The 26,094-nt window shown below is 37.6% G+C and overlaps 1 protein-coding gene across 3 annotated transcripts in view; it reads right to left on the bottom strand.

Annotated features, from left to right (window-relative positions):
• The window catches only part of LOC125673905 (uncharacterized), a 57,697-nt gene that overhangs the window by 3,319 nt on the left and 28,284 nt on the right, over positions 1-26,094 (bottom strand). For all 3 annotated transcript variants that reach the window (XM_048910830.2, XM_056159264.1, XM_056159265.1), the window contains 33 exons: positions 25,945-26,056; positions 25,502-25,656; positions 24,917-25,039; positions 24,226-24,401; positions 22,929-23,079; positions 21,196-21,330; positions 20,731-20,891; positions 20,157-20,249; positions 19,666-19,879; positions 19,025-19,135; positions 17,932-18,066; positions 17,552-17,723; positions 16,489-16,649; positions 15,459-15,575; positions 15,160-15,261; positions 14,436-14,534; positions 14,004-14,184; positions 13,747-13,880; positions 13,311-13,385; positions 12,609-12,818; positions 11,510-11,634; positions 10,704-10,842; positions 10,405-10,584; positions 9,580-9,695; positions 9,192-9,369; positions 8,240-8,386; positions 7,618-7,706; positions 7,299-7,421; positions 5,198-5,288; positions 4,910-4,996; positions 4,014-4,199; positions 3,751-3,840; positions 333-492 (listed from right to left, as the gene is read on the bottom strand). In XM_048910830.2, coding sequence (XP_048766787.2) covers positions 333-492; positions 3,751-3,840; positions 4,014-4,199; positions 4,910-4,996; positions 5,198-5,288; positions 7,299-7,421; positions 7,618-7,706; positions 8,240-8,386; positions 9,192-9,369; positions 9,580-9,695; positions 10,405-10,584; positions 10,704-10,842; positions 11,510-11,634; positions 12,609-12,818; positions 13,311-13,385; positions 13,747-13,880; positions 14,004-14,184; positions 14,436-14,534; positions 15,160-15,261; positions 15,459-15,575; positions 16,489-16,649; positions 17,552-17,723; positions 17,932-18,066; positions 19,025-19,135; positions 19,666-19,879; positions 20,157-20,249; positions 20,731-20,891; positions 21,196-21,330; positions 22,929-23,079; positions 24,226-24,401; positions 24,917-25,039; positions 25,502-25,656; positions 25,945-26,056 — 4,528 coding nt within the window. The remainder of the gene's footprint in view (positions 1-332; positions 493-3,750; positions 3,841-4,013; positions 4,200-4,909; positions 4,997-5,197; positions 5,289-7,298; positions 7,422-7,617; positions 7,707-8,239; positions 8,387-9,191; positions 9,370-9,579; positions 9,696-10,404; positions 10,585-10,703; positions 10,843-11,509; positions 11,635-12,608; positions 12,819-13,310; positions 13,386-13,746; positions 13,881-14,003; positions 14,185-14,435; positions 14,535-15,159; positions 15,262-15,458; positions 15,576-16,488; positions 16,650-17,551; positions 17,724-17,931; positions 18,067-19,024; positions 19,136-19,665; positions 19,880-20,156; positions 20,250-20,730; positions 20,892-21,195; positions 21,331-22,928; positions 23,080-24,225; positions 24,402-24,916; positions 25,040-25,501; positions 25,657-25,944; positions 26,057-26,094) is intronic.

Genomic DNA, 26,094 nt, shown 5'->3' with positions numbered 1-26,094 from the left:
ATTTACGAACCATGCCACAAATTTCATACATGTGTGGAACTCTATTTCAGAACAAGTAAATGTCTGGGATAAGTGGTGTCCTGTCTTACTGTACCTAGTATAGAGAAATCCCAACCTGTTCAAAAGTTTAAACTTTGCTTATTTTATGACGATTAACAAACAAGTTCTACAACTTGCCTTGATGCTTTTCGTCAACTCAAGATTTTGTCGTGAAGGGGTCATTGATGAGGCACCCTGCCTCAAACTGTACTCGGTAAAGGTAAATATATAGGGGATAGGTGGTGGTATCAAATAAATCCCAATGATAGGTGGTGCCTTATGTGTTACTGTACCTGGTATGGGTAGATCCCGGGGATAGGTGGCGCCCAGAGCTAGGACCATGGCGTCACTCTCCTCTAGAATTTCCAAAGCTGACAGATCTTTGCCCACTTCCTGTCCACAGACAAATGAGATCCCTTCTTCTTTCATCAGGTCCACTCTTCGTTGTACCACCTAATCACGATCAATGGAAAACAATTCATCATTCTAGAATATTGGGGAAATGATAAAGGTCATAAAACATTTTAGGCAAACAGACAAGATACTTCATTCCAATCCAACTACATGGTAGAATGGAACCTCCTGCATTGTGTCTCTATGTGAGCTGAAACAAGTTACAGGCAGCCTCCTTGTCAATACACTATATCTCGGTGTAGACTAGGAAAAGACTGAGACATACATGCACAAATTAATTACTATATCTCAGTGTAGACTAAGAAAAGACCAAGACATACATGTACAAGTTAATTACTATATCTAAGTGTACACTAGGAAAAACTGAGACATACATGTACAACTTAATTACTAGATCTCAGTGTAGACTAGGAAAAGATCGAGACATACATGTACAAGTTAATTACTATATATCTCAGTGTAGACTAGGAAAAGATCGAGACATACATGTACAAGTTAATTACTATATATCTCAGTGTAGACTAGGAAAAACTGAGACATACATGTACAAATTAATTACTATATCTCAGTGTAGACTAGGAAAAACTGAGACATACATATACAAGTTAATTACTATATCTCAGTGTAGACTAGGAAAAGACCGAGACATACATGTACAAGTTAATTACTATATCTCAGTGTAGACTAGGAAAAGACTGAGACATATATGTACAAGTTAATTACTATATCTCAGTGTAGACTAGGAAAAGACTGAGACCTACATGTACAAGTTAATTACTATATCTCAGTGTAGACTAGGAAAAGACTGAGACATACATGTACAAATTAATTACTATATCTCAGTGTAGACTAAGAAAAGACCGAGACATACATGTACAAGTTAATTACTATATCTAAGTGTACACTAGGAAAAACTGAGACATACATGTACAAGTTAATTACTATATCTCAGTGTAGACTAGGAAAAGATCGAGACATACATGTACAAGTTAATTACTATATATCTCAGTGTAGACTAGGAAAAACTGAGACATACATGTACAAATTAATTACTATATCTCAGTGTAGACTAGGAAAAGACCGAGACATACATGTACAAGTTAATTACTATATCTCAGTGTAGACTAGGAAAAGACTGAGACATATATGTACAAGTTAATTACTATATCTAAGTGTACACTAGGAAAAACTGAGACATACATGTACAAGTTAATTACTATATCTCAGTGTAGACTAGGAAAAGATCGAGACATACATGTACAAGTTAATTACTATATATCTCAGTGTAGACTAGGAAAAACTGAGACATACATGTACAAATTAATTACTATATCTCAGTGTATACTAGGAAAAGACCGAGACATACATGTACAAGTTAATTACTATATCTCAGTGTAGACCACAGGCAATTGCATCGCTTGGAGGTCGAATTTACTATATAAAGAGTAAAGGTATAGAACTCTAAATATAGGGTACTCAAGTTAGCCGATGTAAAAACAATAAATTAATTGATATAAAATTCCACTTTGTATTTTAATTTATTCATGCATAATCAATCTACATTACTACCACAGTTCATCCCGAAATTCCGTATACTTCCCAAGATATGCAGATATGAACTCGGAAAAATGCCTATTATTTTTTGGTTGACTTTTAGCTGGGCCCTGACACTATACGACTACACAGAGTGTTTAAGCATTGCAACAAGCTATTACATAGAAAGTGCAGCATAAGATATCATTTCCAAAATGAATTTCTTACCCCTATTCATAAAATGAAGTCCATAATAGCTCCAAGTAACTGAAATTTTTTAAACCGTCTATACTTTCACAATCCCAGCCATTAAGGTAGTTATGACTAATTACCCAAAAGAGATGGAAGGACCCATAAAGATTTAGAGACTCAAAACTAATATTTATCAATATTGATTCATTATAGTACATAAATTATGCTAATAACAAGTCTTTATAAATATACAAATGTCTTATTATGTCTATTTTTATCTAAATCACATTATCACAGGTGTTCGACGATTTATAATAATGACGTCAATGTGGGTAGTTAGTAGCACTGATGAAAATTACTGATAAGTGAAAGTACAGACAGCTTAAAATTTTCAGTCACTTGGAGCTATTATGGACTTCATTTTATGAATTGGAGTAAGAAATTCATTTTAGAAATTATATTTTATGTTGCACTTTCTATGTAATAGCTTGTTGCAATGCTCAAACACTGTGTAGTCGTATAGTGTCAGGGCCCAGCTAAAAGTCAACCAAAAAATAATAGGCATTTTTCCTAGTTCATTTCTGCATATCTTGGGAAGTATACGGAATTTCGGGATGAAATTTGGTAGTAATGTAGATTGATTATGTATGAATAAATTAAAATACAAAGTAGAATTTTAATATCAATTAATCTATTGTTTTTACATCGGCTAACTTGGGTACCCTATATTTAGAGTTCTATACCTTTACTCCTTATATAGTAAATTCAACCTCCAAGCGATGCAATTGCCTGTGTGTAGACTAGGAAAAGAACAAGACATACATGTACAAGTTAATTACTATATCTCAGTGTAGACTAGGAAAAGACCAAGACATACATGTAAAAGTTAATTACTATATCTCACGGTAGACTAGGAAAAGACCGAGACATACATGTACAAGTTAATTACTATATCTCAGTGTAGACTAGGAAAAGACTGAGACATACATGTACAAGTTAATTACTATATCTCAGTGTAGACTAGAGAAAGGCTGATACATACATGTACAAGTTAATTATTATATCTCAGTGTAGACTAGGAAAAGACCGAGACATACATGTACAAGTTAATAACTATATCTCAGTGTAGACTAGAGAAAGGCTGATACATACATGTACAAGTTAATTACTATATCTCAGTGTAGACTAGGAAAAGAATGAGACATACATGTACAAGTTAATTACTATATCTCAGTGTAGACTAGGAAAAGACCGAGACATACATGTACAAGTTAATAACTATATCTCAGTGTAGACTAGGAAAAGACCGAGACATACATGTACAAGTTAATTACTATATCTCAGTGAGAACTATAGGAAAAGATTGAGACATAAATACATGTACAAGATCATTATATTGCTATGACAAGAATACCATGCTACAGTGTGAGAAATTGATGACAACAAGATGTGACATTGATATTCCGAGAGTTTCAGGGTATAAATACTGAATCTCAGTGAGATAAATCTGAGACAATTAGATGAGTGAGAGATGAGAGAGGGTGGAGATTAACAGACAATAATTATACTCACATCCTTCTCCAGCTTCATAGTGGGAATTCCGTATCTCAGCAAGCCACCTACTCTCTCATTTCTTTCATACACTGTTACTTTGTGCCCTGCCTACAATGGAAAACAAGTGGAAACATTTCACTCTTCGACAACGTTCAATATACATTCATCACTACTTTTACTTTATACACAATGCAAAGTAATATATCCTAAGATGCAGCTGCAGATAGCAAAATCATCATTTGACAATTTTGTAGAGCACCATCATGATTTGAACTCCTGACCTTATTGAGCTGAGCAGCTGTCGCCAATCCCGCTGGGCCACTCCCGATCACTGCCACCTTTTTCCCTGAGCGCTCCATTGGTGGCTCTGGTTTGATCCAGCCCATCTCAAAAGCGTGGTCAATGATGGCACATTCGATGTTTTTAATTGTCACTGCTGGAGAATTAATACCCAACACACAGGCTCCCTGTAAATACAAATAAAAGGGTGGTCAATGATGGTTAAATGGTCACTACCAACAAGTTAATATCCAGCTCACAGGCTCCCTGTAAATACAAATAAAAGGGTGGTCAATGATGTCTAAATGGTCACTACCAACAAGTTAATGTCCATTTCATAGACTATACAAATAAAAGACTTCAAAAGATCCATACATGTTCTTTATGATAAACTCATGAATGACGGGGATGCACGCAACAGCAGCTGGTATTGAAAATACTAAGATATTCAAAGCAGCTGTCTGAGGTGTTTTATATGAATAAGGCTGTCTGAGGTGTTTTATATGAATAAGATATTGAAGATATTCAAAGCAGCTGTCTGGGGTGTTTTATATAAATAAAATACTAAGATATTCAAAGCAGCTGTCTGAGGTGTTTTATATGAATAAGGCTGTCTGAGGTGTTTTATATGAATAAGGCTGTCTGAGGTGTTTTATATGAATAAGGCTGTCTGAGGTGTTTTATATGAATAAGGCTGTCTGAGGTGTTTTATATGAATAAGGCTGTCTGAGGTGTTTTATATGAATAAGGCAACAGATCATCAATGCATGTATAATACATAGTCATCACAAAATTAAAGTTTTCCTGAAAATAATAAATTTTATATAATTCACAAATTACATTCATCTGCTGGTAAATTAAACTCTGGTCAAACAGTATTCACTAAAGGGATACTCACCTCACATGGCGCGGGGCACACTCTCCCAGTGAATTCTGGGAAATTGTTGGTCTGTAAAAGCTGGTTTAGGGCCTCCTTCCAATTGTCCTGTTTACACAAGTAACAACAACAGTTTGAATGTCTCATGAAATTATCCACATCCAGTATTATCAGAAAGACTTGCATTGTGAATTACTGTAGTATAATTCTTTGGATATAAGAAATTTTGATTATTTAAATCTTCAAAATTTTGAGAAAATACAGATTTCAGTCTGAATAAAAAGAAAGTATACGTTAACTGAGACTGACCCTGAAGATGAGATCGTTCCACTTCGGTATGATGTTACTGAGGGGACAACCATCATGTGACTGACAGAAGGGGACACCACAATCCATACACCTACAACACAACAAGTTAAAAGTTATATATATCTACAACACAACAAGTTATACACCTACAACACAACAAGTTATACACCTACAACACAACAAGTTATATATCTACATCACAAGTTATATATCTACAACACAACAAGTTATATATCTACAACATAACAAGTTATACACCTACAACACAACAAGTTATATATCTACAACACAACAAGTTATATATCTACATCACAAGTTATACACCTACAACACAACAAGTTATATATCTACAACACAACAAGTTATATATCTACAACACAACTTATATATCTACAACACAGCAAGTTATACACCTACAACACAACAAGTTATATATCTACAACACAACAAGTTATACACCTACAACACAACAAGTTATACACCTACAACACAACAAGTTATATATCTACAACACAACAAGTTATATATCTATAACACAACAAGTTATACACCTACAACACAACAACACAACAAGTTATATATCTACAACACAACAAGTTATATATCTACATCACAAGTTATACACCTACAACACAACAAGTTATATATCTACATCACAACAAGTTATACACCTACAACACAACAAGTTATACACCTACAACACAACAAGTTATATATCTACAACACAACAAGTTATATATCTACAACACAACAAGTTATATATCTACATCACAAGTTATACACCTACAACACAACAAGTTATATATCTACATCACAACAAGTTATACACCTACAACACAACAAGTTATACACCTACAACACAACAAGTTATATATCTACAACACAACAAGTTATATATCTACATCACAAGTTATACACCTACAACACAACAAGTTATATATCTACAACACAACAAGTTATATATCTACATCACAAGTTATATATCTACAACACAACAAGTTATACACCTACAACACAACAAGTTATATACCTACAACACAACAAGTTATATATCTACATCACAACAAGTTATACACCTACAACACAACAAGTTATACACATACAACACAACAAGTTATACACCTACAACACAACAAGTTATATATCTACATCACAATAAGTTATACACCTACAGAACAACAAGTTATACACCTACAACACAACAAGTTATACACCTACAGAACAACAAGTTATATATCTACAACACAACAAGTTATACACCTACAGAACAACAAGTTATACACCTACAACACAACAAGTTATACACCTACAGAACAACAAGTTATATATCTACATCACAACAAGTTATACACCTACAACACAACAAGTTATACACCTACAACACAACAAGTTATATATCTACAACACAACAAGTTATACACCTACAACACAACAAGTTATACACCTACAACACAACAAGTTATATATCTACAACACAACAAGTTATATATCTACATCACAAGTTATATATCTACATCACAACAAGTTATACACCTACAACACAACAAGTTATACACCTACAGAACAACAAGTTATATATCTACATCACAACAAGTTATACACCTACAACACAACAAGTTATACACCTACAACACAACAAGTTATATATCTACAACACAACAAGTTATATATCTACATCACAAGTTATACACCTACATTACAACAAGTTATATATCTACAACACAACAAGTTATATATCTACATCACAAGTTATATATCTACAACACTACAAGCTCAAAATCACACATACATAAAACAACACAAGTTAACAGTATATCTACAACAAGCTACATGTGGTATTGTACATGAATTTTAGAATGGACTTTGAGTACTTTATCAGTTGGCAACCTGGACTTTGAGTACTATTTCTGACAGTCTGGCCTCTGAGTACTATACCTGACAGCCTAGACTTTGAGTACTTTACTTGGCAGCCTGGACTTTGAGTACTTTACCTGGCAGTCTGGACTTTGAATACTTTACCTGGCAGTCTGGACTGAGTACTTTACCTGGCAGCCTGGCCTCTGGGTACTATACCTGATAGTCTGGACTTTGAGTATTTTACCTGGCAGCCTGGACTTTGAGTCCGTCTTTGACCACCTTGTGGTTGTAGATTTCCTTCCAGTCTTTTTGTCTGACTTTGGCGTCTCGATATTGGTAGCTGGCCCGACTGTACTTCATAAAGCCCCTGTGTAATGGAAATAACATATCAACACCTGACTGTAATAATAACAGCATCATGTAATACAAGTCATCACAATAGAGATAGAGAGAGAGGAGGGGGGAGACAAGATAGGGACAGAGAGACAGATGACCGGAAGGAGTGAAAGACAGGGAAAGAGAGAGGGAGAGACAGAGAAGGAGGGAGAGAGAGATATATGTACCTAAGTTTGTCAAGTTTTTCCAGATTTTTCTGATTCTGTGTGGCATTGGGGATTGCTTCCTCAATGTCCACTACCCCCGCCTTCTGATTCTACAAACCAAAAGAAGGTGAGGCAAGTGTGTTTGCTGGTGTTGTCTCAAAATAATGATGAAATCATGCTCGCTTTCAGTTTACAAACAAGTGTGTTTGCTGGTGTTGTCTCAAAATAATGATGAAATCATGCTCGCTTTCAGTTTACAAACATGTGTGTTTGCTGGTGTTGTCTCAAAATAATGATGAAATCATGCTCACTTTCAGTTTACAAACAAGTGTGTTTGCTGGTGTTGTCTCAAAATAATGATGAAATCATGCTTACTTTCAGTTTACAAACAAGTGTGTTTGCTGTTGTCTCAAAATAATGATGAAATCATGCTTGCTTTCAGTTTACAAACAAGTGTGTTTGCTGGTGTTGTCTCAAAATAATGATGAAATCATGCTCGCTTTCAGTTTACAAACATGTGAAACATGGCATCTAATACACATCAACCTCTATCTTTAAATTTTTTCAGAATTTGAGTTCAATTTCATTTCAGAAACTATTGAAACTAAGCAAAGTGATATAAATTACACGACAAACGGGTTACCTTTGCAACGGATTCAATGGTGTCATCTTTTTCTCTGTTACTGTTTGTTTCGCCGTTGATGACACTGTTTAGAATACCGACATTTTTCTTGGCTGCCTCCTCCTCTGCTAATTCTGTCAGAGCACGACGATATTCTCGAGGGAAAACCTGAAATGATACTGACTTGGTTACACAAGCATCATCAGTTATGCTATTTTGCATCTGTAGTTCTCTGGGAAAATATTGAGACAAACCAGAGAGCTAAGATCCATCCCTTATAAAACATGCAATTTATGGTGCAGATGAAAATTGTGCGATTGAGGCCTTACATCGCTGAATTCTTGCATTGTTGTCTCAAAAATTCAATCTAAAACTACATGTGTCGGCATGACAGGAATGTCCCCGCCTACAGTACAGTCAAATGTAGGAAATCCATCAAAGTATAGCATTGAATGTGGTATTCAGATTGTATGTTCCACACATTTAGTACAATGAAGAACTCAACAACAATCCTTTAATACATGATTTAACAGCCATAAAATAAATTCATCAATTTTTCTACGTTAAAGGAGCATAACTCCATCAAATATCAACAGTTTGGATCAGAAAAGCTAACTTGAGTCTTCAGCTCAGGCGAGCTAAAAAGGTCCAGAAAACTGGTAGGTGTTACAGAAGGATGAGCAAGGGTAAAACTTTTAGCCCCAATCACTTTTTGGCGGGGGCATACAAATTCCTTCCACATTTTCCCACTATACTTGTGTCCAAACTTGCCTTCAAATATTCATTAAAACCCAATGAGACCCAAAAGCTCACAGCTCAAATAATGTCAACTGTTGACGTTAAATATCCATCTCCCTAATAATTTTTTTTTGTGGAAGTATAAAAATTCTGTGTATCAAATATCAAAATTCCATTGCAATTGAAATATTTTAGTAAATGCAACTTTGTTCATTCAATACTACCCCAGTGTTACCTTGACAAAGAATTGTTTTTCCTGGGCCCAGTTCTGTAAGATGTCTTGAGCGCGAACTGATCCAGTCTTTTCATGGAATTCTTTCAGCAGATTCTGTATAAATTCACAGTCTTCATCTAACTCTAAACTCTCCAGATCAACTGAGGTCTGGTTGCACATGGAGTCAAACCGACGATCTCTGAAGGAAAACAATAAATAAATCTATGTAAAATTATTGATTAACTCACAAGGTTTCAGGTAAGGACAAGTTTAATTGACATTAGAACCTACAGCCATGAATGAAGTAAAACGAAAATCAAACAAAACATATTTTCATCATCAACTCTTCGAAGAGTCAACTGCCGAAGAGACAGTCTTTCAATTATATACAAATGCAGAGTTGACGTACTTATCATAGACAAAGGCCAAACCACCCGACATTCCGGCCGCAAAGTTTCTTCCGGTCAGTCCAATAATCACGACCCGTCCACCAGTCATGTACTCACACCCGTGATCCCCACAGCCCTGAAATAAAGATGTGTCAACAATGAAACAAGGTCCCCACAGTCCTGAAATAAAAATGTGTCATCAGAAAACAATGAAACATTACGGGGAGATAACAGCAAACATGCATGTGTACACCATTGTGGTGTGTATCAGTCTGTCTGTAGACAATATGAATTGAAACACATTTGTCGGTCCATCTGTCTGTCAGTCTTTCTGTATACAATTATCTGTCTGTCAGTCTGTCTGTATACAATTATCTGTCTGTCAGTCTGTCTGTATACAATTATCTGTCTGTCAGTCTGTCTGTATACAATTATCTGTCTGTCAGTCCATCTGCATACAATTATCTGTCTGTCAGTCCATCTGCATACAATTATCTGTCTGTCAGTCCATCTGTATACAATTATCTGTCTGTCAGTCTGTCTGTATACAATTATCTGTCTGTCAGTCTGTCTGTATACAATTATCTGTCTGTCAGTCCATCTGTATACAATTATCTGTCTGTCAGTCTGTCTGTATACAATTATCTGTCTGTCAGTCTGTCTGTATACAATTATCTGTCTGTCAGTCTGTCTGTATACAATTATCTGTCTGTCAGTCCGTCTGTATACAATTATCTGTCTGTCAGTCTGTCTGTATACAATTATCTGTCTGTCAGTCTGTCTGTATACAATTATCTGTCTGTCAGTCTGTCTGTAGACAATATGAATTGTAACACAGTCCCTACCTCTGACACTGCTGTAGCTCCCGAGTTCCTGACACAGAATCTCTCAGCCGTCTGTCCACGAAAGAATGCCTTTCCTGACGTGGCACCATACAACACAACATTACCCACAATGACATTATCCACAGAGTTAAACGTCGCGTCCTTGGGTGGAAAGATGACAATCTCGCCTCCAGATAAGCCCTGTGTAAGTCAATGTGTGTAAGTCAATGAATTTCAAGCAATGTAAACTCACACAAACATACTTTACGTACGTCTAAACTCATGCCTATGTTTAATTTTTCTGTATCAGTCTAACTCACCTTGCCGACATAGTCATTAGAATCACCTTCCAGGGTGACATGAACTCCCCGGGCCAGAAAGGCACACAAACTCTGACCACCTGACCCCTTCAGGTTGATGTTGATGCTGCCCTCAGGAAGGCCATCCTCCACAGTCTTCCTGTGAGTGAGTAGAAAATATTAACACAAGAATCACGCAGACACATGGCTACATACGACATGGTATTTATATCCAACAAACATGTTCTGAAACTATATTTATGCTAATTATCATAACAGCTAATGTTATTCTAACCACTGATTTTCAGAAGTTACCCCCCCCCCCTCCCCAAATCAAACTTAATTATCATTCTTCCCAAGTTTTCTTTATACAGCACTTAATGTCTCACATTTGGTAATGAACATGATCTTAATACTTTCAGATACTGCATCATTTTTTAATCTACCCCCCCCCCCCCCCCCCCCACCCCCTGTCTATAACTGTAAGATATTGACTTTCACATTCAAATATACATATACAAGTGAATTTACAGTAAAATGTTGCTAATTTTTCCCAATTTAAATGGAGGGGTGGTTGTTTATAAAACAAAACTAATATCACTGCAATATAAAGGCTATTTCTGTGGGATGATGAACTTGTATTCAAGTTTGAAAAAAAAAATCAAAAATCTATAGCAGTATGAAAAAAGTGTGCATTATATTTGGTAAACTACAGTACATACATTGCTTCAGAAAGAAATCAATCAATAGAATCAGCTATATTGTTAATGGCGGTCTGAGTTTGAGCTCCACAGTAAATTAATTTCCTCACTCTACTGAGTGCTTACTTTGATATGTAGTAACTGAGAGTGGACCCAAACGTCCGGTCTTCATTACAGATCTTCAAATCCAACGTCACGCTCTTTTGCTTACCATCAATTACATCACGACATGACTCTAAAACTTTAAAATCCTGAAATAAACAATAAAAACTGAAATCCTATCAACTCAAAACTGCCAACAACTGTTCAGTATTTAGCCAAAAAAATTCTTAGATATGTATCTATCAACATCAGAGCTGTGGAAAACTGCCGGTCATGCCGTCAAGACCGGCTTAATTTGGCCGTGACCGACATAAGTTGGTTAAATGTTGGACTGCATGACCGATGTTGTTTGCACTGCCCGCGTTAAGAAAAACACAAAATGCCACCGCGTAAACAGTCTTTATCCAGAGTTGTCGTTTCTTATGCATCGGTAATACTCGGATGACTTCACTACGCAATGCTTTAGGCCTATACAATGTGTGAGGTGGAAGCCACTCGAAGATCTCCAAATGAAACTTTTGTCTGGTTCCCTGGCTCACTAACAACGACGCATAGTAGGGACAGGCAACCAGGCAAACTAAACCGAGTGAAAGTATGGCGTCGTGGCCGATCAAATTTACACCAGGATCAAAGTGAAGATGAGAGAGAGAGAGTGACAGTGAGAGTCAGAGAGCAGTATTAGATGAGAGACCGAGTGTTAGGGATGGAATAAGAGTAGGTGAGAGAATGGATGATGAAGAGAGTGAGTGTGAATCAAGAGTGTGAGCAAGATTTTGATGAGAATGAAAGAATGGTGAGAGAGGTTGTGAGAGAATTAGAAATTGAGTTTGAAAACTAGTGTAAGACATGTTATAATAAACTTCTAAAACCTGTGATCTGTGTGTTACTTCAGTTTTATAAATTATGTTAATTTTAACTCTTAATATTCGGACAGGCTTAAATCTGTTCGGACAGGCAAAGTTGATAAACATGTCTGTCCGAATGACAGGCTTCTGAAAAAAAATTTCCACAGCTCTGAACATACATGTACATGTATCAGTCAGACTTATGTTTACCATTAAATGGACACAGACATTTGTAAATTAATGGAGAAACGTTCAAAGAGGTACACGACAGAACTGACCAGTCTCTTGTGAAGGTCAAATATCTGGCCCACGCTGCCCCCCACAATATTTGTGTTTGGCCGGATGGTCTGGGCATCAGTCAGAATCTGTTTGAAGTCCAGCAGACTGGCTTTGTGGTTTTGCGGATCCGGGGAGAACTTCAGGAGTTCTGTACATCCAATCACTTCCTGTAAACTTCTTCGTCCGAGTTTGGCCAGAATTTCTCGAATCTATTGTGACAAAAAATTTCTGTCAGTTTGAAATACATACAGTATATATACATTGTATATCAATGAGAAATCAGATAATTAGTGAATCTGAGCATATTCATGTACTGCTCTAAAGGTACAGTAGCTCAATGGTTCATGCAACTACTCCCTATGTTTTATTGACTGCAATCATTTCCCTTTTTCGCATGATATACAAAAAAATCTAAGGTATTTTCCAGTTTCGTCGGATTGTTCGGAAAAAATCATCTGTAATTTTAATCTATTCAAAGTTGTCTTCCTTTACTCCAAAATCTTACAGACCATAGCTTATGCTGAATGGACCACACTTCAAAAGAAGCGAGGTTCCACATCAAAATAATAAATATGTATGTCTCTCCCTCACAATAAGTGTACACAAGGAGAGACTGGTTCACTTGTACTTCATCATGCCCACTATACAACTGTGTAATCTTTTTTTTTTGGTAGAAATGACAAGGGTAGACAACTTCTTACCTCCTCAGCCAACAGGAATAGATAATTCACCACGTACTCGGGTTTACCAGCAAATTTGGCTCTTAGTACCGGATCCTAAAAGATCAGGAATTAAAAATACTATCATTCTGAATTCAAATTCCTGAAGATCAGGAAATCAAAACCCAATGAAACACTTTTTCCATAATTTTACGTGATGACATAGAAAAATCTTAAGTTAACACTGCTGAATATTTGAACACATACTAATTGCCTCAAACTTTGAACCACGAGTTCAACATATGCAAAAGCTTTATAATGGAGAAGTGCTTACTCATAGTCCACATTTCTAAACTTTACAAATGTCATATCAAAAGAGAACTTGTTTCAAAATTGCTGCAAATTTTTATCCTAGGTGTTTTCAGGATTCAAATTCAATTAATCTCAAATGACGTTAAAAATTTGTTCGTAAATTTACTTGTGTTGCTATGCCAACAGGACAAGTGTTAAGATGACATTTTCTCATCATGGTACAACCAAGTGTAATCAAAGGGGCTGTAGAAAACCCAAACTCGTCCGCTCCAAGCATAGCGGCGATCACCACATCACGACCTACAAAACAGCAAGGAAACATCAAGTCTAGATCACCCAATAGAAATTAGAAAAACTCCGAAAATGTCAAGTTCTCCTAAAATCTGTTCAAATCAAAATAAATTAAATCAATATCTGCTATACCTGTCCGAATCTGTCCATCTGCCTGCAACACGACCCGTGACCTGAGGTCATTCATCACTAAGACTTGGTGGGTCTCGGCAATACCCAGTTCCCATGGTAACCCTGCGTTTTTGATCCCTGTCCATGAACTGGCCCCAGTTCCCCCGTCATGTCCGGAGATTGTAATGTGTTCTGCTTTACCCTTGATAAAATAAGTTTCTAAATATTAAATTACATGTACAACACTAGCTGTCAGATCTCTCCTCTCATACAGAGAGAAAAAAAAAGGATTTCTTTATTCTAATAAAAAAGAAAAAATAAGAAAATTTTGTTCAAAAGTGTGATCATGTGTAATTCACTATATAGACAAACTTACCATTCATGTGTAGAAGGGCTGAGAGGAAAAAAACATAGGGCAGAAATAAGCCAGTATACCTTAAAAACAAACCGTACCTTAGCCACTCCGGAGGCGATGATTCCTACCCCGGCCTCGGACACCAGTTTTACACTGATCCTAGCGTCAGGGTTGGAAGACTTCAAGTCGTAAATTAACTGCAATACAAAAACAGTCAGGTGAAAATCGCTAATAATGGTGACAACAGAAAAATATTCATTTTCATGACAAAACGTCACAAATCTTTGGCTTTGAAAAAATGTTGTCACATGCCAAATCCCCTATGGGGATTTTTTAAAAGTTGGCATAATATCGGGTGTAAACAAGAAGCTCAGATCAAAACAGGATATTGGTCAACGAACAATCAGACCAATATAGAGACCCATTACTTCTGTAGAAGCCCTGATTGCGAGCCATTAACTGACTGAGATAAACACAGCTATGACTTCAGTGTTACTGTCAGTGTGTATAATTTTCCACAATATGATTGATCTTCAAGTGCCAGATCTAGCAGTATACCAAATTCAAACAGTACTACATTAAAATTCCATCTCCCAAAATTCAAACTGAGAAAGTCCCTATCCTGTAATGTACGAGGGAATAAAACTGCATGAAATACAGGTAGTTATCTATATAATTATCAAACCTCTGCCTGGTAAGTGAAAGGAATACCTTTATAATTATCATACTATAACTATCATACCTGTCAGGCAAGTGTAATGAATATCTATATAATTATCTTACATGTCAGGTAAGTAATGAATATCTATATAATTATCATACCTCTGCCAGGTCCTCTATGGAGTAGATATCGTGGTGAGGGGGAGGACTGATCAGCCCCACCCCGGGGATAGAATGGCGGGTTTTGGCAATGTCCTGTGACACCTGTGCAGAAAAACCAATGGACCAGTATTAGGTTCAATATTTTTTGTCGAGCAATAATGGATAAAACCAGTGGAGAGGTTACAGTTACAAGAAGACAATGAGGAGACACAATTTCCTGATACATCAAAACTTTGTAGATCTCTTGATGTAATGGATTTCATGCCATTATCAGTCTCACTGTAAATCCAATCTCTTACCTTGTGTCCCGGGAGTTCTCCTCCCTCCCCAGGTTTGGCCCCCTGGGCCATTTTAATCTGGAGCTCATCAGCGTTTGTCAGATACGAGCTGGTCACCCCAAACCTTCCCGACGCCACCTATAAATAGCAACATACTCCATAAATAGCACATACACTATCAATAGCAATATACACTTTAAATAGTAACATAAGCTATAAATAGCAACATACACATGTACAGTGGAAGCATGACTGTACCAACTTACACAGACAGACACACAAAAACCATATGTATGTAATACTGTAGGAGTTTGTCTTTCCTCATGACTTTCACAGAATTAAGACGTATAACATCACTAATAAATCATGGCTCCCAGGTTACCTCAGTACTAAGATGTGTGTTACCTCGGTACTAAGATATGCATTACCTCGGTACTAAGATATGCGTTACCTCGGTACTAAGATATGCGTTACCTCAGTACTAAGATATGCGTTACTTCAGTACTAAGATGTGTGTTACCTCGATACTAAAATCTGCGTTACCTCGGTACTAAGATATGCGTTACCTCGGTACTAAAATCTGCGTTACCTCGGTACTAAGATATGCGTTACTTCAGTACTAAGATGTGTGTTACCTCGATACTAAAATCTGCGTTACCTCGGTACTAAGATGTGTGTTACCTCGATACTAAAATCTGCGTTACCTCAGTACTAAGATATGCGTTACCTCTGTACTCAGATATACGTTACCTCAGTACTAAGATATACGTTACCTCGGTACTAAGATATGCGTTACTTCGGTACTAAGATATGTGTTACCATGGTACTAAGATATGCATTACCTCGGTACTAAGATATGCACATAATGGACAGAAAAGTCTTCCTGTGACCTTGACCTTATCAAATCATCAATCAGATCTCATTTTCTCAGATACTCCTATTCTTTATATCATTGTGATACACATTATGGCCCTGTCTTGTGGTAGCTCCAATTAGTTTATCATTTCCATTAGATACAATAAATGCTGATAAAATTTTGCGATCCACCTACCTGTTTGATCTTGGACCTCTTGTTGAACTGTGGGTCCTCATTGAGATATCGGTCTGCGTTCTCGCCTCCCTCCCCAGTATTGGACTTTCCACCGATCCGATTCATTGCGATGGCTAAGCTGGTATGGGCTTCGATCGAGATACTGCCAAAACTCATGGCACCTGCAAGGTAAGCTTTAGATGAAATGTATTGTATCACAAGGGGTCCCTAGGTCACATCACTAACTGAGCAGGTGTCTTTCCACCATGTAAAACATCAAATCCAAACTATCATCCAAACCTGGCTATGGTGGAGCATGATAAGTCAATAGAATATACAGTACATGAGGATGCTTGCATATTAATTACACCCTGGTGGTTCTTAAGAACATTTTCAAACAATTTTCTTGTCAACTAGCTGAGCATAACAGTAACTCTCTGGATAAAAAATTGGATATACCACTAAGTTACAAACACTATCAATCATATCAAATACCTGAAATCTATGGCACACTTTTTGCTGCACATGATTAATGTGTTGGATACTGTAAACAGTATCTCTACATTGTTGTCTCAAGATCAAAGAACCCTTCACATAATGGCACTAATTTTATCACTTGATCACTGTATAATATGCCAGAGAAGCCTTTGTATGGCCACATCTACATTACCTGTGCAGAATCATTTGATTATTTCTATGTTAGAATCGCTTGATGATTTCTAAGTTACCTGTGCAGAATCATTTGATGATTTCTATGTTAGAATCGCTTGATGATTTCTAAGTTACCTGTGCAGAATCATTTGATGATCTCTATGTTAGAATGGCTTGATGATTTCTAAGTTACCTGTGCAGAATCATTTGATGATCTCTATGTTAGAATGGCTTGATGATTTCTAAGTTACCTGTGCAGAATCGTTTGATGATTTCTATGTTAGAATCGCTTGATGATTTCTAAGTTACCTATGCAGAATCATTTGATGATCTCTATGTTAGAATCGCTTGATGATTTCTACGTTACCTGTACAGAATCATTTGATGATTTCTACGTTACCTGTACAGAATCGTTTGATGATTTCTACGTTACCTGTACAGAATCGTTTGACAATCTCCTTGGCAGGTTCCACTTCTGACACATCAATAGGTCCGACACCACCAGTGACCTCCAGTTGACCTCGAAGGGAACACTTCATTGCACTCCTCCACGCAGACTCAGAGAACTTTCCAAATGCCGTCTGGCTGTTATTTTTGGCAGCATCCTGTAACCATGGCAATTCAAAGCCTTGACGATAATCTCAATAATCATGTACATGTATTTGAGCATGAATTCTAATATCATTTTTCTATTGTGTATAGAATTTCAGTGCAAACATGAAATTTAATTCATAAAAAGTGAAGTACATTTTGTTTCTCTCCTGTCTTAATTAACGCAGGGTTGATCACCTTTGGAAAACCCAATAACTGTACCTGTAAGTTAGCAACAGAGAGTGGATCATTCATATGCTGTTCACCCCCGTCCCTCCAGTGGTACAGTCCAGGGTTCATTACAACATACTGGTCCACATCCTCCTCTGTGTAGGCTAGAGCATGACGATTCATCACCTGTAATCATGGCAACAGAGGTCAAAGGTCATAACTGTGAAAACTTCCTCAAATCTCTCATCTTTTAAGGATGAGTTGTACCTTTTGACAGTCTTCATGGTGTAAAATTGACTCATCATCTGATGAAGGGCCTGTTGCAATCATACAAACCCTAAGTCAGGATTCAATAAAAGAAACCTTTAACCTTTTTCTCTGTCAGTCACAAGATCAAATCTGACAGACATAATGGTATGTTCATACATTCATACACACCCCACCCCCACCAAAATCCTTCCAATGGGGACCTTTTCACCGAAAAACCAATAGGGGACATCTTCAAGTGATAATCTGTTTGCCTATAAAATTCAATACCATTTTAGCAAATGCTTCTCTAGATGTGAACTCAGCTTTTGTTTTACAATGAACAAAGCACATTAATCCTGTGATTTAAGTCATGAGAAAAACCAAGATGAAATCCAATTAAATTTCTACTTTGTTACATCTTGCATCATCAAGGTAAATACAGGTAAATTCTATCTGTGTACTCCCTCAGAGGGCCTCTTCATTGTATTACGGCAAGCAGGCGTTCTATTTACAATTATGTAGTAATATGTTTCATAAGACTCATGACTGATGAAAGAGCAAAAGATTTGCCTAGATGTTTTATGGGTTTTGATAAAATGTAAAGAACGGTTTACATTTTTAACTTTGTAGCAATAAGTACCAAGTCACAGAATTGTAGTGCTATTTATCTATACAGAGAAATCCATACAGCATAGTTACTGAAGAAATCGATGTTCCCGTACAATGACAAAGTTCATTAATACAGATACTGAAGAAATTGATGTTCCCGTACAATGACAATGTTCATTAACACAGTTACTGAAGAAATCAGTATTACCGTACGAATAAAATGTTCATAAAGCACAGTTACCGAAGAAATCGGTATTCCCGTACAGTTGGTATACAGTTGGCATACCTCTTTAGCAAGCTCTTTGAAGGTGACTCCTCCAATCCGAGATGCTGTTCCCCTGAAGCACATGTTGACCACCTCTTCATGAAGCCCTAGGGCCTCAAAGATCTGCGCCCCCTAAGAACATCAATAATAAAAATAACATTATCAACTCAATTTAATTCCTTTAAAAACTTTGAACAATTGACCTTTACTATGCCTTTATTAACAGTTACTATAGTGTTCGAATGTCCTAATCATTGTCATCGAACACTGCAGCTTCAAAGAAAGCCAATTTCTCAATAATTCATCAATACCGACAATTTCTGATCAGCATATCAAATTGCATAAAACATACTGTATCGCGGTTACTTTCTGCGGTTGGAAATTTTTTGATTTGATCCATAAATGGTAGCAAATTATAATCAGCATTTCCAATTTCTGCCGTTATATTATACATATCTGTACCTGTATGCAGGCATAAAAATTTTGCGATGATGTTTGCGGATTTTACTTATCCGCAAAATTCTGCAAAACATTGACAACCACAGAAAATACCTGTTAAATCGTCTTGCATCTTACTGTTCTAGTAAGGCAACCTTCAATTTCAGATATTCATCTGGTTAAGCCCAGCCCACAACCAATTTAAGTTTGACCCACTGCCCTACCTTGTAACTATGTAGCGTGGAGATTCCCATTTTGGCCATGACCTTGGAGATTCCCCGAGCACAGGCAGCCTGGTAGCTGTCAAACACCTCCTCGTCGGACAGCGGGGGGTTCAGCAAGCCGTTTTCTCTGAGGCGAGACACAGTCTCGTACACAAGGTAAGGACAAACTGCGTCCACTCCGTAACCCAGCAGAGTACAGATGTGATGAACCTCTCTGTGGAAGAGTAATTTATGTGTAACAAACCAATCATGGAAAGTTTCCAGTTTACAATTTTCCATCACACTTGATTTCTAAACCTCTTGCTTTCCACACCTTACTAAACAACACAGAATTTCTTTACCTGGCCTCTCCGGTTTCCACACCTTACTAAACAACACAAAATTTCTTTACCTGGCCTCTCCGCTTTCCACACCTTACTAAACAACACAGAATTTCTTTACCTGGCCTCTCCGGTTTCCACACCTTACTAAACAACACAGAATTTCTTTACCTGGCCTCTCCGGTTTCTAAGATGATGCCCACTTTAAGTCGCAGCTTTTGCTCTATCAGGTGATGGTGGACTGCACCTCCCGCCAGCAGCGACCTGTACCGACACAAAACATCAAGTAACATCAGACACGCCACACAATGCATTCCCCGTATCACAGAACACAGTAACGGTATAGTATCATCCTTATCATGGTAGGAAGATCTTCTCAATGTGTGATGTGACCAACACCTAGCTTTGTTATCATTTAGATCATTAAATACAGTCTCGATTTTACAGAATCAAAATGACAATTATGGACAAATCTTTACTGATATACGGAACGACTCATTTATGCATTGAATGCGTATCATCTAAGTTTATTTTTGGTAAATACATGTATGACAGGTGTGGCAGCACATGATTAAAGCCATCATATAAACACATATATCCTTACAAATGTAACAAGTAATACAGCAAACCACATGTAGTTCTACAGATTCATTATTTCTCCTATAATGTATAGTTGAGTCGCACTCAGTACGATTGACTGAGAAGAAATCAGTACACATTAGTACTCTAGTCTCTGTCTACTCACGGTATGGGCACTGTTCCAGGGCCCACTTTGCGGTCAGACAGAATGACCAGTTTGTATCCCTCGTCAGCAGCTTCAGCGGCCTGCTGACAAACACTCTTCAGAGCCGGAATGAGACCGTCACCACCCGCCTCCAACGGAAATACGATGTCGATCACCTTACTCTGAAAAGCAAAGGTACCATTATCAACACAACGTTCATATTGGTGTTATCTTACTTAAACGAAGTGGCACTGTTGAAATTATCCATTCTCAGAATTTTTACCCTATGGTAATTGACATTCAACATATACTCAAACATAAAAAGGTCAGGAACCTCTTACGAAGGTGGACTACTTACATTCAGAGTTAAGTCAAACCTGTTGGAACCTCTTGGATTCAAAAATCAGTGACAAAAAAATGTGTACCTTCCAATCCTGTGATTGATGGCCTGACCTATGACTTTTGACTTTGTGACCTTTGACCTACCTTCCATCCCCTGTAATTGATGGCCTTCAGCACCTGGAGGTCAGTCAGAGAGAGAATGGGTTGTTCCAACCACAGTCTCTGACACTGCGCTTCGCTCGGCTCCAAAATATTGGCCTCGGGTCCCACTGGGCATGCCTGCAAAATCAAAGTAGTGTGATACCACAAGTACATGTCTTTGCTTTGTACACATTTCCTTTGCTTTACATTTGTAAGCTGTCTTGGTTGCTGGGAGTACAAGATCAACAGTCTGGTACAATAGATTTACTACCAGACTGTTAACAGGCACTGTCCCTTGGTGGCCCCTGTAATAAAGTAAACAATTTACGCCTTCTTTAACACTTCTACAATTGATCCTACATGTACATGTGTTTTATACTTGCATACTGTTCTTACTGAAATATAACAAGAGGTACTGTGAGCAATACTCACTAAGAATACCCCCCGCTTACCCCAGTCTCCCAAAGGGTGTTGGTAATAGGTAAAACTTCAGTATTATGATCCAAAAGGTATCTAGGAACACAGCATCTCCATGCGATGAAAAAAGCCATTAAAGAATTTAAATGGAAACCATATTGCTACTTCGATGTCAAGTGCGCATGACCTTTGACCTTTTGACCCCAACATCGATAGGGAACATCTTCATCCCATGGGTAGTCCATATGTATGATATGGTGACTGTAGGTGGAAAGGATAACCCTTTAGAGCCCGGAAACCATATTGCTACTTCGATGTCCAGTGCGCTTGACCTTTGACCTTTTGACCCCAAAATCGATAGGGAACATCTTCATCCCATGGGTAGTCCATATGTATGATATGGTGACTGTACGTGGAAAGGATAACCCTTTAGAGCCCGGAAACCATATTGCTACTTCGAAGTCCAGTGCGCTTGACCTTTGACCCCAAAATCGATAGGGAACATCTTCATCCCATGGGTAGTCCATATATATGATATGGTGACGGTAGGTGGAAAGGATAATGCTTTAGAGTCCGGAAACCATTGCGTCTACAGACGGACGGACGGACAGACAGACAGACGGATAACCCGATTCCAGTATACCCCCCCCCCCCCCCCCCCACACAACTTGTTGCAGGGTGTATAATTATACCGATTTGATTACAATTGCAATTTTATATGTATTCACACAACACTATCATTATCTGCTATCCCAGAAACTGATGTGTGAAGCAGTTGGGTTATTTTATTTATCATGTTGTTAATTTAAATCTTGTCTATCAGTATTTCATATATAATTATAGATATGTGCAGTGCAGAAGTGTGAACTCTTGTCAGTATTACCAGTAGTACTTCTAAATGATTGTTATTTATTTTCATTGTTATAATTAATTGCCTGTTAACATGTACATGCCCCCCCGAGGGCCCTTGATTGGTGAATAAACTAATATATATACATAGACAGCAAGTTGTGATCCCCCTAGGTACATAATATGGGCAAATGAAATCAGAACTCAACATTGAGCTATCAATACAACTTATGACTCGACTGATTTCACTTTAAAGTGACAATTAACTCTAAGAAGAGTTTGTTGCACTTCAACTCAAAATCAATTCAAGGACTAGCATCTTTTACTGAGCCTCTCAGCATACTTTACACATTAAAGCTTCATTCTAGATTCCATTAACTTACACTATGTTTAAAAGCCTGAATTGATCACCACACTCTAACTTGCATTTTGTCTTTATATGACACACTTATGACAGGCTTCCAACTTACCAGAGACATGACAATCTTCTCCCGGAAGGGATCAATGGGGGGATTGGTGACCTGGGCGAAGCATTGCTTGAAGTAATCAAAGATCAGCGGGTTAAACTGAGACAGGCAGGCCAGGGGGGCGTCATTTCCCATAGATCCTAGCGCTTCCTTCCTACAAATAGAAATATGATGTTGCAAACACACATGCCGAGGAGGCATCATTACCCAGAAATACCAACTACTTCCTACAAACACAAGGGTTGAAACGATACGTATTGCAATACATATGCCACGATTAAATATTTTCAATACAATAGTACATTATTTGTAAAAAAAAAAACAATAACTTAGAAGAAAAATTTGATTACGAAAATTCAGTAACTTTTTCAAAAGTAAACTATTTCCAAACTGACGAACAGTAAGATGCCTGCTGGCTCTGTAGTTTAAACTGATTAAGTTCATTATTGTTTTTGTCAGACTCGAGGTTAACAACAGTCTGACAGTTATCGGACGCCATTTTGTCCCTCGTGCATGTAAATATAATAAATACAGGTCAAGCCCAATGTATTTTACCGACCCCGAATTTAAAAAACATATCGAATTGAAGATCAAGGCAATAATTGAACATTAAATCAAGCATTTATATTGAACAGTATCAATATTTCAGTGAATTGTTTCAGCCCTTAACAAATACAGTACAGTGACTATAGACATTCCATGTAATGTGATAAGGGACTTCCTCATCCCTTGGCTGTGCATTGCTACAAGGCCAGGAGACTGAAAATACAAATCATATACTAGTTTAAGAAGTACATTATATTAAGTAAATCTAAAAATCAACTAGACTTCTGATTAGATCTGCACTAGGGGAACTTCCTCCTCTCATTGTAATTACGCTGTGGCCTTTATCTCACTGACAATGGAGGGGAACTTCCTCCTCTCACTGTAATTACGGTGTGGCCTTCATCACTGACAATGGAATGTGTATTGTTGATTTTGATAATGTAAATAAACATTGTCACTAGAGCAACCTTATGTTGTCAGAGTTGATTAATAAGCATTTTGTCTGCTTTACATGTAAAATATACCAGCTAACTGTGTTTGACAGCTGACCTCAAATATCTGTATAAAAGTCAACTGACAGGGAGAGATGATTAAAGTAAATAAATTCCTTTCCTTTAAATTTCTTTGAAGGCTAAATCAACATTTTCTGATTTCCTCTCAGACGTTGAAAGCCCACTAAATTTCATAATGGAGTTTATTTATTTATCATATTCGGAATTGGCTATTGTCTGGTTCTCTTGCATGGTTCTCTTACCTGTCTTTGACCATAGGCAGCACCAACATGTTAATGATCTCCATAGAGTAACCAAACAAGGGGACTCTGGGATCTTTCTGTAGCCAGCTTTCGTGTCGAGTCTCATGGAGTTGGAAAGTGGGCAGGGCTAACGATGCTGGGTCACATGACCTTTTCATCTCTTCAATGGACACGGTCTGAAATAGTAGAAAGAAAGAAACAGTATTAAAGCAGTCTCTGGTTTAACAGAGAACTCCGCTAATAGCGCATGCACTCCATTAATGTAGCAATTCATCAACAACCAGGGACTCATACAACATCAGCATGCACTCCATTAATGTAGCAATTCATCAACAACCAGGGACTCATACAACATCAGCATGCACTCCATTAATGTAGCAATTCATCAACAACCAGGGACTCATACAACATCAGCATGCACTCCATTAATGTAGCAATTCATCAACAACCAGGGACTCACACACCATCAGCATGCACTCCATTAATGTAGCAATTCATCAACAACCAGGGACTCACACACCATCAATAAAAGCTACAATTTCTAATTTCTTGAAAAGTGCTACTGCATGCCAGTTTATTTTACAATCTATGTGTATTCATAACGAGGCTAAAGTGAGAAGAAGAATAGAAGATTTACAGTGCACAGTCGGTTGTGAAGTGTTTGATTTCAAGAAACACATCTTGCGTTTACCTGTTCCTGAAGCCACTTGGATACAGGTCGGAGTCCTGCCAGGTGGTTCTTGATCACATCGTCCCTCATGAAAGATTTTGTCTCCGTGTCAACCAACAACATCCGACCTGGCTTCAACCGACCCTGTAAATTCAACCAGAGAAATAACCTAAATGTTCACTGAAAACAAAACCTCCAAGTTCCCATTTACAAACTCTGCAGCTAAAGGAGAAATCCAACAATGGCATTCTATATATACTGTCTACAACATTTAGAGCATTCATTCACTCAATATTTGTGACCTTGACCCAAGACTTAGAAATCAGTAGGGATATCTCTCTCATTACTAGTTATTCCTGTAGCAAGTACATATAGACGAGAGGAAATGGCATTAGTTGAAATTGTATCTATAATGTATAACATAATAAGGATTAGGCAGCACGATATCCAAACCTTCTACTTAAACTATATCATTATAGCACTATTCATATGGTTTCTGAACAATTGTTACAGTCATTCACTGCGACATTGACCTCTGACCTTTCTGAAACAGGATGTGACTTAGATGTGCTTATACATGGATACAGTAGTGTAGCAGACTCTCACCTTCTGTACGACGTCAGCAGTGGGAAGGTCGATCACGCCCACTTCACTAGCCATGTACATGATGTTGTCCTTGGTGACATAGAATCGTGAAGGCCGCAGGCCATTCCTGTCTAAGATGCCACCGACATAGCGACCATCACAGAACGTCAAAAGAGCTAGCGACAGAACAAAACAGAGTAATAATAACATGTCACAAAACAACAGTAGGTTTAGCAAGATGATGAGAATCAGGCAGGGTCCGAGCCCAACCATAGTACGCCAAACCCCGAGATATATATATCAGCAAGCAGTCCGTAACAATCCTTACAGGAGTAATATTTATATCACATCAAACTGTACAGCAGACATACAGACAACCACTGTTCCATGTTATAGTACAATAAGTGTCAAAAATAAAATCATTCGATGCTTAGATGAATATTCTGTACAGGAGTATAGTTTACCTGGTCCGTCCCAGGGTTCCATAGCAAAGGCGCTCCAGTGATAGAAAGCCTTCTTCTCAGCAGACATGTTCTTGTCGTTCTGCCAGGCCTCGGGAACCATGGTCATAATCGCCTAGGATATAGAGAAACACCAAGATATAAGATATTGCA

The sequence above is a fragment of the Ostrea edulis genome, chromosome 3, assembly GCF_947568905.1.
Source record: "Ostrea edulis chromosome 3, xbOstEdul1.1, whole genome shotgun sequence".
NCBI lineage: Eukaryota > Metazoa > Mollusca > Bivalvia > Ostreida > Ostreidae > Ostrea > Ostrea edulis.
The sequence above is the reverse complement of the archived record's forward strand: the minus strand, read 5'-3'. Positions and strand labels throughout refer to the sequence as shown.